Source organism: Canis aureus, chromosome 1 (genome assembly GCF_053574225.1).
Source record: "Canis aureus isolate CA01 chromosome 1, VMU_Caureus_v.1.0, whole genome shotgun sequence".
NCBI lineage: Eukaryota > Metazoa > Chordata > Mammalia > Carnivora > Canidae > Canis > Canis aureus.
The window spans coordinates 48,168,825-48,186,122 of record NC_135611.1 but is presented as its reverse complement, the minus strand read 5'-3'; the positions used below and the strand labels follow the sequence as shown (position 1 = coordinate 48,186,122).

The window sequence follows — 17,298 nt, the reverse complement described above, 5'->3', positions numbered from 1 at the left end:
TAGTCCATTGCATATGTAGATCGTGCTTGCTTTTCCATTCATCCATGGATACACACTTGGGCTGCTTCTGTATCTTGGCTATTGTAAATAACGCTGCAATAAACATAAGGGGTGCTTGTATCTTTTTGAATTAATGTTTTCATTTACTTTGGGTAAATACCCAGTAGAGGAATTACTAGATTGTGTGGTAATTCTTTAATTTTTTGAGGAACTTCTATACTGGTTTCCACCGTGGCTGCACCAGCTTTCATTCCCACCAACAGCGCACAAGGGTTTCTTTTTTCCCACATCCTTGTCAGCACTTGTTATTTCCAAGTATCTCTTTCTTCCTTTTCTTTCTTTCATGCGCTCTCCTCCTTGACCGTCTCAGTAACTTGTCACTCTTGTGCCCCGGTGCTGTCCTGAGGCCTACACATTAATCACCTGTGAGTAATCTAAGCACTTCCTCTTAAACTGAGCTAGTTCTTTCACCATGACTTCAGAACCTGCCTTCCTGTGTTTCTCTGAATTATCCAGATTTAAAATCCTCATCCATTTATTCAGCAAACATTTTTGTGCACCTGGTATGTGCCAGACACTGTTCTAGACACTGGGAATACAGTGATGAACAAGTAATTACAGTAGGGGGAGGAAGATCCCAAAATCAGTTAACAAGAAGGTAGATGGTGATGTAATAAAGAGTGATTAGAAAGGCTACTTTGTTTAAAGGGTGTCAGAATGGCCTTCAGAGCCCCCAAATTATATAACTTAGGTAGGCTCTGGGGAGGAACATGCAAAATAGGTGCAGTATTTATCTGGAAAAGTAAACTAACATAAATAGCTAAGAAAAGTTTAGACATACTGTATCAAAATATAAAACTACAGCATTCAAAACAGTGTGATAGTAGTATGAGACAGAACAATGTAATAGAATAAACATCCCAGAAGCATAACAAAAATATGTGTGTATATGTGTAGGCATACATATACATGAATTGGTAAAGTAAGGGGAAAGAGCACAAATCATAGGAAAGGGAAATATTACTCAATGGTGAGAAAAATGACCTTAAGGAAGAGTTCATTGTTCTTTTTTTAAATTTTATTTTATTTATTCATGAGAGACACAGAGAGGCAGAGACACAGGCAGAGGGAGAAGCAGGCTCCCTTCAGGGAGCCGGATGTGGGACTGGATCCCAGGATCTTGGGATCACAACCCAAGCCAAAGGCAGACCCTCAACCACTAAGCCACTCACGCGCCCCCAGGAAGATTTCTGAATTAAAAAATAACATCTCCGTACCAGCAATAACTAGGAATTTTAATTTAAAAAGGTATTTGTAATAGTATTCAAAACTAAAGGTATCTAGAAATAGATCAAACTAAAATTGTATAGTCCTCTAGGGAAGGAATTACAGTGTTCTATTGAAACATATAACAGAAGACCCAAGTAAATGAAGAGATACACCTTATTCATGGGTTGAAAGACTCAATATATAAAGGTGTCAGTTTTCCTCCATTCTACAAATTCATCGGAATTCCAATTAAAATAGCACATAATTTTTCATGGAACTTGACATGCTGAACCTAAAATATATGGAAAGCCAAAGGACTAAGAATGGCTAAATCAATTTTATAAAAAAGATTAAATGAAGTCCCTTCTTCCCAGATATCAAAACTTAATATGAAGCCATAATAATTAAGACTACTTAAGTATTAATTACTATAGTGTTGGTTCAGGGATAGAAAAGTGGTCAGATGGAATAGAATAGAAAGCCTAGAAACACACCCAGATAAATATGGGAGCTTAGTATACCATTAAGTGGTATTCTAAAACGGGGGGACGCACTAAATGTTCACTAAATGTTGAAATACATGGTATCCATATAGAATGAAGACTAAATTAGAGTCCTGTTTCTGTCCAAACAGAAATTTCCAGATGGATTAAGGACTTCAGTGCAAAGGACATCTATATAATATTTAGAAAAATATATGGGAGGCTATAGTTTACAGAAAAGGTTTTTTTCACATAGAATTTACCATTTTAGCCACTTTTAGGTGTATAGTTTGGTGGCATTTATGTTCTTGTGTAACTGTCACTACTGTCTATTTCCAGAACTTTTTCATCTCTCTGGGAAGGATTTCATAAGTTACAAAAAGCACACTGAGGGTGCTATTGAATTATTTCAAATGAGAGATGATGGTGATTTGAACTAGAGGGGTAACCGTAAAGATGAAGAAAGGTAGATGGATTGAGGATGTATTTAGATGGCAGAGAGCAGGGATTGTGCATGGTTTGGACAGGACCCTGGGATCATGACCTGAGCTGAAGGCAGGCGCTTAACCGACTGAGCTACCCAGGTGCCCTAATAGGTAGGCAGGCCATAGCTGGTGTGGCAGCAGCTCCATGATCACCAGGGACTTGGGCTCTTCTTTGCTGCTGTTCTGCCAGTGTAGAATGCTACCTCGTGGTTGAAATGGCTGCTTGAATTCAAACTGCCTCCTGCACATAGCAAGAAGGAAAAGGAAAAGGTACTCTTAAGGATACTTCGAAGAAGTTGCATGTGACATATCCACATATAGCCCGTTAACTGGTTTTTGATCAGTGATCACACTTCACTAGAGAGAAAAATAGTTAATATAGTCTTTATTCAGCTATCTATATGCCCAGCTACAATTCAGGTGTTTTAGTAATAAGAATGAAGAGGAAATTGGATGTTTTGTTATAGTTTGTTTTTTTCTGCAACCAGGGCAATGAAGCTACCATTGTGAAAGCTCTGGTGACTTCCCTGTTGTTAAATTTAATGGAGTTTTTGAGTATTTGTTTCATTTGGTATTCATAATCTCCCCTTTCTTACTTTCTGTGTCCTCAGAATTTCTCCTCTGTTTTCCACTTAAAATGAGTATTTCACATTTAATGCAATCACAGTCATAATCCCAAAGGCTTTTTATTTTTTATTTTTAAATTTTTTTAGATTTATTTATTTATTTATTTATTTATTTATTTGTTTGTTTATTTATTTATTTATGATAGACCTAGAGAGAGAGAGGCAGAGACACACAGGAGGGAGAAGCAGGCTCCATGCCGGGAGCCCAATGTGGGACTCGATCCCGGGACTCCAGGATCGCGCCCTGGGCCAGAGGTAGGCGCTAAACCACCCAGGGATCCCCCAAAGGCTTTTTAAAATTAGCAATTGACAAGCTGACTTTAAAATTATATGAAAGTACCAAAGACCTAGAATAGTCAGTCTTGAAAAGGAAGAACAAAACCAGAGAATTTGTACTATCTAGCTTAAAGATTTATTATAGAACTCTAATCAAGATGGTATGGTATTTACATAAATATAAACAGAGATGAATGAAATGGAATAGAGTCCAGAGACATGCCCATACTTAGAGACAGTTGATTTTCAATTTTTTTTAAAGATTTTATTTATTTATTCATGAGAAACACACACACACACACACACACACACAGAGGCAGAGACACAGGCAGAGAGAGAAGTAGACTCCATGCAGGAAGCTCGATGTGGAACTCAATCCTGGATCCCAGGATCACACTCTGGGCCGAAGGCAGACACCCAACTGCTAAGCCACCCAGGTGTCCTGACAGTTGATTTTCAAACAAGGCACAAATCAGTTGAGTGAGGAAAGTAAAATGTTTTCAACAAATAATGCTGAAACTATTGAATATCATGTTGGGGGGGGGGGGAACCAAACCTTTTTAACCCAATACACAAAAATTAATTTGAGATGGATCAAAGACCTAGAAGTAAAAGGTAAAACAAACTTCTAGGAGAATTTCTGTGACTTTGAGGTAGGCAGCAATATCTAAGACAGGACACAGAATGCAGTAGCAGTAGAAGAAAAGTTTGATAAAAGAGACATGAATATAAAACTTTCATCAAAATGTATCTTTAAGAAAGTGAATAGACAAGTGACAGACTAGGAGAAGATATTTGTAGTGTATATGTACATTTATCTGATAAAGAATTTGTTTCCAGAGTGAATAAAGAGCTGATAGCTCATTTATATTTTTTAAAAAGATTTTATTTATTCATGAGAGAGGCAGAGGTACAGGCAGAGGGAGAAGCAGGCTCGCTGTGGGCAGCCTGATGTGGGACTCGATCCCAGGACCCTAGGATCATGCCCTGTGTCAAAGGCAATCTGCTCAACCACTTAGCCACCCAGGTGCCCCGATAACTCATTTAAAACACCAACGGTCCAAATTAAAAATGGCTGAAAGACTTGAACAGACACTTCATACAAAAATAAATGTAGGGATCCCTGGGTGGCGCAGTGGTTTGGCGCCTGCCTTTGGCCCAGGGCGCGATCCTGGAGACCCGGGATCAAATCCCACATCAGGCTCCTGGTGCATGGAGCCTGCTTCTCCCTCTGCCTATGTCTCTCTCTCTCTCTCTGTGACTATCATAAATAAAAAAAATTAAAAAAAATGTAAATGGCTGACATGAATATGAAAAAGTGCTTGACATCATTTTCCGGGAATTCCAAATTAAAAACACAAGGAGATACTACCATGTACTCACTAAAATGGCTAAAACCAAAAAGGCTGACATCATCAAGTATTGGTGAGGATGTGGAACAACTGGAACTCTCATACTCCCTCCTTATTGGTTGCAGTGTGAAATGGTACAATCATGTTGGAAAAATATCTGGCAGTGTCTTACAAAGTTAAACATATATCTGCCCTATGACCCAGCAGCTCCACTCCTAGGTACTTACCCAAAATAAATGAAAAACGAAAACCTCTATAAAAAGTGTCGTATCAGAATTCTCATAGTAGCTTACGGTAGGCGGAATACTGACCACTGCCTGAAGTTGTCCATGCCCAAATCCCTGGGACCTATGGATATGTTATGTTATGTGGCAAGAAAGGACTTTGCGGATAGCATTAAAGTTTTAGAACTTAAGCTAGGGAGATTATTTTAGATTATCTGAAAGAGCCTAATATAATCACATGGATCCTTAAAGTAGAATAGGAGAGCAGAAGAGCCAGAATAAAAGGCAATGTGAAAAGGATGAACTGTTGCTGGTTCTGAGCTGTAGAAGGCTACCTGCAAAGACCAGAAGGTGGCACCCAGAAAACAACTAGCAAGGAAACCAGGACCTCACTCTGACAGCTGCATGGAACTGAATTCTGCTAACACCCTGAAAGAGCCTGGAATTGAGTTCTCACTCAGAGCTTTCAATAAGTAATGCAGCCCTGCTAACATCTTGGTTGCAGCCTTATGAGACTAAAAACAGAAATTCAATCTAAAATAGTGCCTAAAGCCAAATTCTTCAGTAGAAAAGCTGAGGGGAAGATAAAGGGTGTGTGTGTGGGGGGTGGGGGCGCCTGTGTTCTAGTAGCTTGAAGCCACATAGGGGGAAGTTCATTAAATGCTAACAAGTGCTTTTCAAAAAATAAAAATAAAATAGTGCCTTAGAATCTGCATTTTCATAATCTGATAATCCTAAAATGCATTTTTAGAAGGATTTTTTTATACACTATTCTTCAATAAATTCACCTCAACAAATAGTTTCAGTTAATGATATGTGCTACTGACTCAAATCTGTATAGCTTAGACCTGTCTGCTGAACCCATATAATTTAATGGACATCTTCTGTGAATATTTTAAAGGAACCTTACTCTTAGCATATGAAATTGGGATTTATCCTTCCCAAATTAATTTCTGTTCCTGTATTTCCCTAAGTTGGTAAATGTTACCTGTATAACCCCTGTATACCCCAGTATTCCAAACCAGAAACTGAGAACTATAACCATCTCCCTGTTATTCATTATTCTCCACCTTTTTCAAGTGGTTATTAGAATCTGTTTTCTTAATAGTTTCTAAATCTGTTAGGTCATTTTTCTCAGAGCTGCTGCTTTATTTTATTTTTTTTTTTAAGATTTTATTCATTCATGAGAAAGAGAGAGAGGCAGAGACATAGGCAGAGGGAGAAGCAGGCTTCTCATGGGGAGCCCGATATGGGACTTGATCCCAGGACCCCAGGATCATGACCTGAGCCCAAAGGTAGATGCTCAACCACTGAGCCACCCAGGCATCCCAGAGCGGCTGCTTTATTTTATTTTATTTTATTTTATTTTATTTTATTTTATTTTATTTTATTTTATTATTTTTTTAAGATTTATTTATTTATTTATGATAGAGAGAGAAAGAGAGAGGCAGAGACACAGGAGGAGGGAGAAGCAGGCTCCATGCTGGGAGCCCGACGTGGGACTCGATCCCAGGACTCCAGGATCGGGCCCTGGGCCAAAGGTAGGCGCTAAACCGCTGAGCCACCCAGGGATCCCAGAGCGGCTGCTTTAAATCAAGTACACGTTTCTCCTTGATTATCATTAAAGGCGTCTCTATTAGTTTTCGCCACTGCTGCTTTGGCTTTTCTCCAGACTATTCGCAGTCTTGTCAAGTTTAAAAAAATTTTTTTACCATGTTACTCCATTTCTTAAGGTTAATCCCCCAACAGCTTCCTATAATTCAAGGTAAACTTCAGACTCCTTAATTTAGCTATAAGGGACTTTAATGGTTTACTGCTATGTTAGTAATCAACAGAATGAGCTGACATAAAGTCGGAAAGGAGAAGACCTGAAAAACACTACCAACCAACTTGATTTAGTAGACATTTGTACCCTCTGCCCCAAAACAACTGAATGTACATTCAAGTCCATATGAAACATTCACCAAGAGAGACCATATTCTGTGCCATAGAACAAACCAAATTTTAAAAAAATTGAAAATATAAAAAGCCTTTTCTCCAGCCACAGTGGAATTAAGCTAAAAATCAGAGATACCTGGAAGTAACCAAATATTTGGAAATTAGCACACTTCTAAATATTCTGTGGGTCAAAAAGGAAGTCAATATAATAATTGGGTCAACATACAGATTAATGAAACAATATGTAGTAGTAGACATGTATACACATGGCCATGACACAATTATTTTTTAGCAAGGATGCAAAGGCAATTAAATGAGGAAATGCTAGTCTTTTCAACAAATGATTCTGAAAAAATTGCATATTTATTTGTAAAAAAATTGCATATTTATTTGTAAAAAGAACAACTCTGGCCAATACTTTTCACCCTATACAAAAATTCACTTAGAATGGATTATATAAATCTAAATGTAAAAACCTAAAACTGTAAATCTTGTAAGGAAAGCTATAGGGGACTATCTTGGTGACCTTGAGTTAGGCAAGGATTTCTTTTATGCAACAGCAAAAGCATTCATAAAGTAAAGATGGATTAATTTGACTTTGTCAAAATTGAGAATTTTTGCTTTCTAAAAACACAGTTAAGAGAATGAAAGGACAAGCCATAGACTGGAAGAAAATATTTGCAAATTGTATATCTAACAAAGATCTTTTTTTTTTTTTTTTTAACAAAGATCTTTTATCCAGAATATATACAGTATTCCCAAAACTCAGTAAGAAAACAATCTTTTTTTTAAAAAGATTTATTTGTTTGTTTGTTTGTTTATTTATTTATTTATTTATTTATGATAGACATAGAGAGAGGGAGAGAGAGGCAAAGACACAGGGGGAGGGAGAAGCAGGCTCCATGCCAGGAGCCTGACGTGGGACTTGATCCCGGGACTCCAGGATCGCGCCCCGGACCAAAGGCATGTGCTAAACCGCTGAGCCACCCAGGGATCCTCAACAAACAATCTTATTAAAAACGGGCAAAAGATTTTGATATACTCTTCACTAAAGAATAGAGATGGCAGATACAAAATATGGAAAGAGCCCAGGTGTCCATTGATGGATGGATAAAGAAGATGTGATTTTATATATATATATATATATATATATATATATATATATATATAAATTTTTTTTTAAGATTTATTTATTCAGAGAGAGAGAGAGAGAAAGGCAGAGACACAGGCAGAGGCAGAAGCAGGCTCCATGCAGGAAGCCTGATGTGGGACTCGATCCTGGTCTCCAGGATCACACCCCAGGCTGCAGGAGGTGCCAAACCGCTGCGCCACCGGGGCTGCCCGTGTGTGTGTGTACACACATATATATGTGTATATATATATGTATATGTATATACATATATATGTATATGTATGTATATGTATGTACGTATGTATGTATATGTATGTATATGTATGTACATATGTATGTATATATGTATATGTATACATACATACATATATGTATACACACACACAATGAAATATCACTCAACCATCAAAAAAGAATGAAATCTTGCCATTTGTAACGAGGTGGATAGAACTAGAGGGTATTATGCCAGTGAAATAAGTCAGAGAAAGACATACCAAATGATTTCACTAATTGTGGAATTTGAGAAACAAAACAAATGAACATAGGCGAAGGGAAGGAAAAGTAAAATGAGAAAAACAGGAAGGGAGGCAAACCATAAGAGACTTAACTATAGGAAACAAACTGAGGGTTGCTGGAGGGAAGTTGGATGAGAAGATGGGGTAATTGGATGATGGGCATTAAGGAGAGCTCTTGATGTAATATACAACTATGAATCACTAAATTCTACCCCTGAAACTGAATAATACACTAAATGTTAACTAAATTCAATTTAAATAATTTTTTTTAAAAAAAGTAAAAAGGGAAAAAATAGAGGTGACAGATAAACACATGAAAAGGTGTTCAATATCATTGATCATTGATGAGATGCAAGTTAAATCTATAATGAGCTATTACTACACACCTGTTAGAATGAATAAAATAAAAGCAACTGACCATATCAAGTATGAATGAAGTTACAGAACATCTGGAACTCCAATAATTTATTGGTGGAATACAGAATGGTACATCCGGTTTGGAAAAGTTTGGCAGTTTCTTATAAAGTTAAAATAGATTTATGTTTGACTCACATCTAGATTATTACCCAAGTGAAATGAAATTTTATGTTCATACAAAAAAAAACTGTATGCAAATGTTTATAGCTGAAACAACCCAAATATCCCTCAGCTGGGGAATGTATAAACAAACCAGTAATATCCATGTATGGAATAATACTAGCCAGTAAAAAGAATGAATTACTGATATAACAACACAGATAATTCTCAATTGCTTTTGCTAAGTAAAGGAAATCAGACTTATAGGCTACATTCTGTATGTTTCCATTTATATGACATTCTTGCAAAGGTAAAACTAGGGTCAGGAAAACAAATCAGTGGTTTCCAAAACTGGTATCAAAGAGATTTGATAACAAAAGGGCACAAAAATGTTTGGATTGGTAAGAGTGTTTTTATATTTTGGTTTGATTGCATTTGTCAAAGCTTTGGAACTGAACATTTAACAGGGTATTATCATATCTAAATCACCTTAAAATGAAAAACAATGTGTATGAACAAAATTGTTACTTTTCCTCTGAAACTGAGAACAATTTTTAAGAGATACTGATTTAGACAATGAGGAATTATTGAAAGATTTGAAGCAAGGAAAAATGTGCTTAGATTTAAAAAATTACTTTTACTTCCAGGCAGAACCCTCTGCTTCTTTCACATACATGAAAACTTTAGTTAAAATGTAATAGAACTTGGAATTGTGAGAAGGAGGAGAAAAAGAAACTCAGAAGAAAGTCATAGCACTGAGGGAAGGTTGAAGAATTTACAGGATTATTAGAAACTGATGGAGAACTTAATTACTTGGACTTACCACACATGTAGTGTTAAAGATGATACCGAAAGGCATATACCTTCAAGGAGATAGGGATTAGAAGATTTCTTCCCATTAGACTATAGAAATAGCGTTGGAAACTTTACCAGGAACATGAAAGAGTGGAAATTGGAACTCTAAGTATACACCACTTATGTTTGTGGGGTTTGAATTGACACTGTCTTTATAATGCTAGGAATCCAAGTTGAGAAATCTGTAAATTAGTAATACCTTTTATATTTTGAGAAAATTTGGAAGTCTGCTATGGCTCAGAGCATATAGGACTCCTGTAGAAAATATTCCCACTGAAGATGACCTCTTAATCAAAGATTACAAAAAATTTAAGCAAACAGATTACCAAAAAGGATAACCAGCCCTAATTATTAGAAATAGTAGTTCCAACAGACAAACTTTATACTATGTTTAAAGTGTAAAGGAAGGTTTAGAAACCATATGTATCAGTTAGCTATTTGTTGCATTTTAAACTACCCCAAAGCCAAATAGCTAAAACAATCTTTTTATTATTGCTTCCCAGTCTAAAGGTTAGAAATGAGGTTTGTAGGGTCAGCTAGGAGTGAATTAGTCTGGGATGGCCTCACATGCCTGGCAGTTGGTGCTTTCAGTTAGTATTGGTTGCTGGACTAATCGGGATATTGGGCAACATTTCTCTTATCATCCAGCAGACTAATGTGGGCACCTTCACATGGTGGTCATGGGTTCCCAAGAGCAGCAATAACGGAAGCCTCAATGCAAGTGCATCTCAGGTCTCTGCCTGCATCATTTTTTCTACGATCTTATGGCCAAAGTCAGGTATAAGGCCAGTCCAGAGTCAGTATAGGAGTTTACTACCAAAAAACATGGAAATAGGAAAAGGAATAACTTGTGGCCACTTAAGAAACTCTGCCATACTGGAAGACAAAAACAGAATAGTGTGTCAAAAGAGCAGACAAGTATGAAGGTGAGCCAACTAGAAATTTTAGAAATTAAAAAAGTTAGTGAAATAGTGAATAGAGTGAATGGCAGGCTAACTACAGCTAAAAAACACAATTCATGAATTGGAAGATAGATTTGGGGCTCTTTCTTACTCCATGTCAGAGAGAAAAAGGAAGAAAGTATGGAAGAAATTGAAGTTTATAAAACAGAATAAGAAAGTCTAACATACATTTAATAGGAGATCAGAAGGAAAAAATTGAATGAAGGACAAAGTGATAATTGTCCTGAATATTGCAGAAATGAAGAAAATTACAAGTTCTTAAGATTGAAGGAACACACCAGATCTTGAGCAGGATGTATAAAAACAAACGCATACCCAGACATAAAAGTAGAAAAGTTTAAGAATATCAAAAACAGATTTTAAAACTACCAGATGGGGGTGCCTGGGTGGCTCAGTCAGTTAAGTGTCTGCTTTCAGCTCAGGTCGTGATCTCTGGGTCCTGGGATTGAGCCCCACATCAGGCTCCCAGCTTAGTGGGGAGTTTGTCTCTCCCTCCTCTTCTGCCTCTCCTCCACTTAGGTGTGTGCTCTCTTTCTCTCAAATGAATAAAGAAAATCTTCTTAAAAAATTTTAAAAACCCTTGCCAGGTGGAATATAATAATCATGATCACAATAAATAACATTTATTAAGCACTTAACTTGAAATAGGTACTGTTCTATGTGCTTTACGTGTTTTAGCTCATATAATATTGATAATAACCTTTTAAACTAGTCCTAAACGAAAGTGAGACACAGAGGTTAATTAACTAGCCCATAATCCTATGCCTGGTTGTATTTTAAAATATACCCAGGATTTTGTTTTAATCATGTATTTTAAGATGGCAGAGGTGACTGCATTAAGAGAAGAGCTTATTATTATTTATAGTCCCCAAGAGGAGGGGCTACACTACACTATATAGGACCACATGGAGAAGGGTCAGGATTGGTCAGGGGTAAAATTTAGGGGAAACCATGGGCCAGAGCCTTTGTTATGGTATTTGTGGGAAGGAATGGATGAGATAATAGGCAAACTGAACAAGTTTAGGATTGGATAGTTTGAATAATTTTGATAGGTTCTAGGCTATAAAGGTGGTTCCTAGTTATTTGATACTTGGTCCTGCATTGATACAGGGCAGAGAGAATATTGACTTGGTGTGTGATAGGGAGGTGTTTGAGAGTAGACTATAATAGATTGGTTGGCTTGCATATGAAAGATGTACTATAAGCAAGTTTAAAATTTCTAGAAATTAGCCAAATCTGGAAGAGGTAGTCACCTGGGTACTGAGGACCTCAAAATGTCAAAGTATTATAAAACATACAGTCAGTACAGGTTGTTAGGGGAGCTGAATTTGACACTAGGGAGTATGGTTCTACGGAGAACATTCTTAACCTCTTTATTATTTTTGCCTATGAAGAAACAAAAATTAGGCTTGCAGTGGATTTCTCATGAGCAACAAGAAATAAGAGATGAAATATCAGTGGAAATATTATTAATGTGCTGGAGGAAACCACCTGTTAATCTAGAATTCTAAACCCAGCTAACTATGTTTTAAGAAAGAGATTGAAATATAACATATTCAAGCACTGGGTGTTATTCTGTATGTTGGTAAATTGAACACCAATAAAAAATAAATTTATTTTAAAAAAAAGAAAGAAATTCAGACATGCTAAGATTGAGAGTGCTAACTACATGTAGGTCTTTATGAAAGAACTACCAAAAGATATAACTTCATCATGAGAGATTTGAACCCAGAAGGAAGTTGTAGAGGTAAAAACCAATGGTAAGGAAAGAAATTGGCAAAAATGTTGGTAGATACTTAGACTGCTTTTAAAAACAACTCATTCGGAAGGATACAGCATTGCTTAAAGTTACACTTTATATAGCATGTTTAAAATGCAGTTATTTTCTTAAAAAATAGTATAGCTTTAAACCAGTTAAAGGATAGTAAAACTTGATCTATCCAATGCACAATAAATGTAAATGGGTTAATCTATTAAAAGACAGTTTTGAAATTCAATATAAATGATACCAAAAGATTATAAGCATGATCGGGAAAAATATGATAGTTAAATACTTGTTAAGGAAATACTGTTATTATATGAAATAGAATTTAAGGCAATAAATATTAATAACAAGGATGCATATATGATGATGAATCGGGTGGTATGGTCCTAATCATGAATTTGCACATACATAATGACATCTTTTCACATCATGACAAATGATAGTATTCATTTGACTCACCGATTGGGGAGTTCTGCAATAGAGTGTAAGATATATGAAGGCAAGGACATAGTTTTCATGCTTATTGCTATGTCTCTAGTGCCTAGAACACTCCTGGTTCATAGGGACTTAGAGAAATAGTTGTTGAATGAATATATAATTTAAAGAAATAATGGATACCTACAAGGGGAAGTTGACAAATGCACAAGCCACTATGAAGGTTGTTAAAAACCTCTCTCAGGTGCTGTGTAGATCATAGAGACAAAGATTAGTAAGACTATGGAAACTTAACAACACAATTAACAAACTTGTTATAATGAATATAACTAAATTCTGCCATAAGTAAGAATAAGTTTGTGTGATACATTTATAGCTGTTGATTAATACCAGGTAGCAAAACAAGTCTCCGCAATTCCAAAAAATATGAGCTACCTAATACCATAATAATAATAATAATAATAAATCTTTAGAAATTTCATATGTTTGGAAACTAAAAACAACCCTAAACAACCCATGGATTGGAGGCAGTCATGGTGGCAATATCAGGACTTGTGAAATTTAGGTAAAGCAAAATTTAAAGGTGAATTTATCATCTTAAATTCATTTATGAAAGATTAAGAAATGTTCCTAATATATTTGTTATGCATTATTTTAAAGAAGTTAAGAAAAGGACAGAATGAACCGAAAGAAAGAAATAATGAAGAGTAGAAATAGAAAATAAAATAGAGATGATTCGCAAAACCAATAGATAATAAAAAATACATGTTTCAATTAATAAATTTCTACAAGATTGCTCAAAAGTTAAAAAAAAGCACAAATAAGCAATGCCAAGAACACAAAAAGTAGGCAATTTTAGGCATGAAAAACTAAAATAGCATAAACAATTTTATGCTAATGATTTAAAAAACTTGAGTACCTATTTTCTTGAAAAATGGATATTATCAAGACAAATTCAAAAAGAGGAAAATCCAAATAAAACAGTTATAAACCAATGCTAAGTAAAATAAAAGTTTATTAAACAATTGAAACACTCATTGGATATTGGATGATATTTGTTTTGACATATGGTAGTTAATTTTTTAAGGAAATACAAGGTTAAGTTATTAGATATTTTGGATTTGCTTCAAGATAAAGGGGTGGGGTGGTGATGGAAAATGAATGTGGTTTTTGGTATAGCTTTCCCTGTTCAATCCAGTAGCCACATGTAGCTATTTAAATTAAAAATAAATAAGATAAGGACACCTGAGTGGCTCAAGTGGTTGAGCTCAAGCGGTTGAGCCTTTGGCTCAGAAGTTCCAGGATCGCGTCCCGCATCGGGCTCCTGTATGGAGCCTGCTTCTCCCTCTGCCTATGTCTCTGTGTCTCTCTGTGTCTTTCATGAATAAATAAATAAACATCTTTAAAAAAATAAGATAAAAATTTTAGTTCCTTAATCACACTCTGTATTTTCTCACTGGTAGTACAGATATAGGAAATATCTATCATATAGAAATTTATTTGGACAGAGAGGGTATAGATGAAACAAAATTGGCCACGTGTTGATTTTTGAAGCTGATGGGATTCTCTTGATTTCTCTCTCTACATTTTATACATTTGTGTATGTATTTCCCATGAAAGGAAAAAACAGAAAGGAAAAATGTTTGACCCTTGTGAAGAAAATTACAAAAGACCTAAAAAAAAATTAAAGATGTAACTTTTCATGAATGGAGGGACTCCATATAAAATCAGTTCTTCCCAAATGAATCAGTAAATTCAATTCAGTTCCAATCAAAATCCGGTAACCGAGATAATCCTAAATAGAATGGGATGGGAATGCTCACTCTAGAAGCCTAAGACTTATTTTAAGGATACTTATTTTAGGGATGCCTGGGTGACTCGGTGGTTGGGCATCTGCCTTTGGCTTAGGGTGTGATCCTGGGATCTGGGATCGGGTCCTGAATCAGGCTCCTTGTGGGGAGCCTGCTTCTCCCTCTGTCTGTGTCTGTGCGCCTCTCTCTCTCTCTTTCTCTCTCTCTGTGTGTGTCTCTCTCATGAATAAATAAATAAAATCTTAAAAAATACTTATTTTAATTCTCACTCCCAGACAAGTGAGGGATGGAAGGTTATTTGGGGCTGGAGAGCTGAGAAGTCATTAAGAACTCTGAGGAAATAGAGAGTAAGAAATAGAGCCTTTTTTTTTTTTTTGAAAATTTATTTTTTAATTTTTTAAAAGATTTTTATTTACTTATTTATGAGAGAGAGAGAGAGAGAGAGAGAAAGTGGCAGAGACACAGGCAGAGGAAGAAGCAGGCTCCATGCAGGGACAGGGAGCCTGATGTGGGACTCGATCCTGGGACTCCAGGATCATGCCCTGGGCCGAAAGCAGCTCTAAACCACTGAGCCACCCGGGGTTCCCCATACCAGTGAGAATGGTGAAAATAAACAAGACAGCAAACAACAAATGTTGGAGAGGATGTAGAGAAAGAGGAACCCTCTTGCACTGTTGGTGGGAATGTGAACTGGTGCAGCCACTCTGGAAAACTGTGTGGAGGTTCCTCAAAGAGTTAAAAATCGAACTGCCCTATGACCCAGCAATTGCACTGCTGGGGATTTAACCCAAAGATACAGATGCAGTGAAACACCAGAACACCTGCACCCCGATGTTTATAGCAGCAATGTCCACGATAGCCAAACTGTGGAAGGAGCCTTCGGTAGCCATTGAAAGATGAATGGATAAAGAAGATGTGGTTTATGTATACAATGGAATATTACTCAGCCATTAGAAACGACAAATACCCACCATTTGCTTCACCGTGGATGGAACTGGAGGGTATTATGCTGAGTGAAATAGGTCAATCGGAGAAGGATAAACATTATATGGTCTCATTCATTTGGGGAATATAAAATTTAGTGAATGGGAATAAAGGGGAAAGGAGAGAAAATGAGTGAAAATATCAGTGAGGGTGACAAAACATGAAAGACACCTAACTCTGGGAAACGAAGAAGGGGTAGTGGAAAGAGAGGTGGGTGGGGATGGGGTGGGGTGACTGGCTGATGGGCACTGAGCGGGGTACTTGGTGGGATGAGCACCGGGTGTTATACTATATGTTGGCAAACTGAACTCCAGTAAGAATGAAGCTAGTTAAGAGCTGGCTTCAAGACATACTTAAAAAAAAAAAAGAAAAAAAGAAAGAAATGGAGCCTTTTATTCTGGAGAGAGCTGCAAAGGTGATGTCATCTAGGAAACCCAGAAGGAAATTAGTTGAGGACCTAGTTCCAGTAGATTTAGATTTATTTTCAGGATTTAGTAGGAAGGAAGCATACTACGGTGGTGGCGAGTGAGGGATGTTTAAGTTAACAATATGAAGCTTTTTAGGCCAGAGAAGTAATAGCAAAGAGTGTTTGTATAATGTTTTATATAGTTAATTGCTTTTGTGGTGTCAGGATTGAAAGAAGCAATAGGTACTTTTGTTTTCCTTAAGTTGTCCTGTAGTAAAATGCAAATCTATAAACAAATTCAAAGTAGTTTACATTGGATTCTATCCTGGTTTCATGAACATCTACTTCATTGCAGTCCTCACCAGTATTCTTATGTCTCATGGATACCTATTAAACAAGTGAGAAATGAAGAAACAATGACCTTTAAAACAGTGACCTTTATAAGTTTACCTCTTGCTGAAACCGGTTTGTTTAGTCACCAATTGATGCGCTGGAATTACAAGAAAAAACATAAAAGCTTTTTATTTTGTGTTATCTCTCTCTCTCTTTTTTTTTTCCTCTCTTTTTAAGTAGGCACCACGCCCCATGTGGAGCCCAACGTGGAACTTGAACTCAACCCTGAGATCAAGACCTGAGCTGAGATCAAGAGTCGGGTGCTTAACTGACTGAGCCATCCAGGTGCCCCTATTTTGTGTTTTCTCCAACATATTTTTTAATATATATATATCTCATTTATTGTGTATACACACACACACACACACACACACACACCAAGTAATTTCCCCTTTATCTGTGTAAAGCTGCTAGGACTTTATATATGTTGAACCAAAAGATCTTTTCTCACATGAATCCCTCAATACACTTTTCTTCTTTTCCTTTGTAGCAAAAACAAAAGAAAATAAGTCTTATCCAAAGACAATCTGATATGATTCTAGAATACTGAGTTGTTCTAGAAACCATTGCATCATATTTCGATCATCTTTACTCAATGAAGTAGTTGAGCGACAGTTCTTCTCTGGTAGGATGCCAACAGTTAACAAAGATTTGAAACTTTGTTGGTTATCATCCTGAAGGAGCTAGAGGAGAGCTAAATACCTCCATGGGTTCTAAGTATGTCTTTCATTTTGAGCGTTTTTCATTTCTGTAGGGCCTTCAGTCATCAAAGGTAAATATAAATATCTATTTATCTCTATGTATATATATATTTTTAAAGATACTAAATTTTTTTAAATTCATATATTGACATTCTGGTTAATAATCGATGT

General features: G+C 36.4%; 1 protein-coding gene and 1 long non-coding RNA gene across 12 annotated transcripts in view; one reads left to right on the top strand and one right to left on the bottom strand.

Moving 5' to 3' along the window:
• The window catches only part of SERAC1 (serine active site containing 1), a 69,518-nt gene that overhangs the window by 1,278 nt on the left and 50,942 nt on the right, over window positions 1-17,298 (top strand). Inside the window, exons 2-4 of one of the 11 annotated variants that reach the window (XM_077898397.1) lie at window positions 6,150-6,255; window positions 16,607-16,711; window positions 16,917-17,198. In XM_077898397.1, coding sequence (XP_077754523.1) covers window positions 17,146-17,198 — 53 coding nt within the window. In that variant the 5' untranslated portion in view covers window positions 6,150-6,255; window positions 16,607-16,711; window positions 16,917-17,145. Of the gene's footprint in view, window positions 1-6,145; window positions 6,256-16,603; window positions 16,712-16,916; window positions 17,199-17,298 lie in introns of those variants that run through there. The other 10 variants (XM_077898398.1, XM_077898399.1, XM_077898403.1 and 7 more) reach the window with 10 other exon arrangements.
• LOC144314425 (uncharacterized) lies at window positions 1,283-16,952 on the bottom strand. The gene is made up of 3 exons (XR_013380308.1): window positions 16,805-16,952; window positions 16,484-16,523; window positions 1,283-2,477 (listed from the first exon to the last, which is right to left on the bottom strand). It is a non-coding gene; the product is annotated as an uncharacterized LOC144314425 (long non-coding RNA).